This window comes from Conger conger, chromosome 17 (genome assembly GCF_963514075.1).
Source record: "Conger conger chromosome 17, fConCon1.1, whole genome shotgun sequence".
NCBI classification, from domain to species: Eukaryota; Metazoa; Chordata; class Actinopteri; order Anguilliformes; family Congridae; genus Conger; species Conger conger.
Window position 1 is genome coordinate 6,698,570 of NC_083776.1, and position 2,500 is coordinate 6,701,069.

Below are 2,500 nucleotides of genomic sequence, written 5' to 3' on the forward strand. Positions count from 1 at the left end.
AACATGGAGAGGTGCAGCTTGAGACGACGGGCTGTAATTTTCCCGAGAGATGGCCACGAGGGGCTGTGGTTTCACAATGACCTGGTTGGCTTGTGCACACTTTCCCAGAATTAGGTTGCACAACCGCATGCTTCACCACAAAGCGGGCTGTGTACTTGCAGCCATTCGATCAAAATTGTGTCTCTGTAGTCCAATGGTTCTCCAGTGGTTCCTCAGTGGTTCCTCAGTGGTTCTCCAGTGGTTCCTCAGTGGTTCCTCAGTGGTTCTCCAGTGGTTCCTCAGTGGTTCCTCAGTGGTTCCTCAGTGGTTCTCAAGTGGTTCCTCAGTGGTTCCTCAGTGGTTCCTCAGTGGTTCCTCAGTGGTTCCTCAGTGGTTCTCAAGTGGTTCTCCAGTGGTTCCTCAGTGGTTCCTCGGTGGTTCTCCAGTTCAGCCCTCAGCACCCCGTCTGTGTGCTGCTTGATGTGGCTGAAGTGTTGAACACTGGAAGATAATGTTTTCCCAAAATTCTTATCAATGCAAGGCAGGTTTTGCCCATTGCCATTTGCTTTCCTCATTGTCTATAACATGGTTTTGTTTCAGTGACTGGGTGCCCACACTTGATCTCCATTGAGATTTCTCACTTGTCTATGTATAATTTCATCAATTAAACTGTGCCCTTTCTTCAAGAAGCCATTGGCCTCATAGCACAGGAGTAGTACAATTTCAACTGCTACCTGCACAACAAAGATAAGGACCAGGGCCTATCTGATCATCATTTTATTTTATTTACTTATTTATTTATTTTTATTTTGTATTATTTTTTAATCGTAATACCGGAGCAGGTCTTATGGTGGCTACACCGGGGCTTGAACCAACAGCCTTCTGAGTCCCAGTCATGCACCTTAGCCACTAGACTAAAGGCTGTCCCAGTCATGTACCTTAATCACTAGTCTCCAGGCTCTGCCCCAGTCATGTACCTTAGCCACTAGTCTACAGGCTCTGCCCCCTAAACATTTAAAGTTGAATTAATAAAATAAGAGTGACCGCAGAGTGAATCCTGTTCTGTTTTCAGGGTCTGATCAACTGGAACCGGTTCTTCCCCTCCATCCGTCACCGCGGGCGAAACGCCCGCCCCCCCGCCCCCCCCGCTCAGCCGAGCCCTGCCGACCGCGGCCCCGTCTCCGAGGAGCAGGTGAGCCACGCGGCCCCCGTCTGCGGTCACATGATCGTTTCCAACATGGCCGACGGCCCAGAGCTTGTGTGTCCCCCCCCTGAAACCCCCCCCCCCCCCGTCACTGACGTGTGCGTCTGTGTCTTTCTGGCAACTCCAGAAAGCCATGTAGGTCTTTGTTGTTTGAAGTACGTTGTGCTGTGTTGTCCTGTGAGCAGCTAGACCTGTCTTTCGCAATGATGTGTGCGTTCTTCTGAGCATTTCTCACCAGGTTCTCGGGCCTTTCTGTCTGAAATCTTACTTGGTCTTTCAGACCTTGCCTCGACTTCAACTGTTCCGTTTATCTGCTATTTTCTAATACTGTTTCTGACAGTGGGAATAGGTAACATTGAGAGAGGTTTTTGTAGCCTTACTTTTTTTATCATTTATAAACAGTAAAAAGATTAAATAAAAAGCAATCTTGCTTTAAAATTTGCAGAAAGGTCTCATGTAACATTTACAGTTCAGGTTAGCTTTCCCTCATTAACGGACATTTAACCAACGGTTTTGCATACCACTGTTTAAATATTTAATATCCGTGAGATGGTGGCATATAATGAGTCACAGATAGTCAGATTAACAGCGACTTTCCTGTTCCTCTTGCACATCCTCTTTTCTTCTGAGTAGTAGTAGTAACAGCAGCAGTAATAGCAGTAGTAGAAGTTGTAGTAGTAGTAGTAGTAGTAGCAGTAGCAGTATTATTAGTTGTAGCAGCAGCAGCAGTAGTAACCAGTACTAGTAGTAGTATATATAAAATATATCAGATGAACTGAAAGAACCAGTAGCACAGCCCCTGACTCGTGACTGGCTTGTGCTTGTGGTAACCGTGGCTTCCTTGTGACCCTGTTTTATGAAGGCTTAACAAAAACACGAAACCATCCTGCTGTTATTGAGTGATGTGTGTGGTACCATCCTGCTGGTATTGAGTGATGTGTGTGGTACCATCCTGCTGGTTTTGAGTGATGTGTGTGGTACCATCCTGCTGGTACTGAGTGATGTGTGTGTGTGGTACCATCCTGCTGGTATTGAGTGATGTGTGTGTGTGGTACCATCCTGCTGGTACTGAGTGATGTGCGTGGCAACACACCCAAGGTAAACACTGTGATGCCATTGGTTTTCTGTTTTCAACACAAAGTGTTAATTTCTTCAGAAGGGTCGAATCACCAGCGTACCTCACTGAAACTGGAGATTTGGCAATCTCCAGGCTTTCTTCGTGACAGAATTTTAGCGAGCTGTTTGCCGTGTCACAAAGAATTAAAGTCCCATATCGGCATTGTGCTCTATTGCAAGCGTTTGAAGATGAAAGTGAAA

The 2,500-nt window shown here is 46.4% G+C and overlaps 1 protein-coding gene across 1 annotated transcript in view; it reads left to right on the forward strand.

Moving 5' to 3' along the window:
* The window catches only part of ubac2 (UBA domain containing 2), a 47,653-nt gene that overhangs the window by 43,091 nt on the left and 2,062 nt on the right, over nucleotides 1-2,500 (forward strand). Inside the window, exon 8 of the mRNA XM_061225938.1 lies at nucleotides 1,052-1,171. Within this exon, the coding sequence (XP_061081922.1) occupies nucleotides 1,052-1,171 (120 nt within the window). The remainder of the gene's footprint in view (nucleotides 1-1,051; nucleotides 1,172-2,500) is intronic.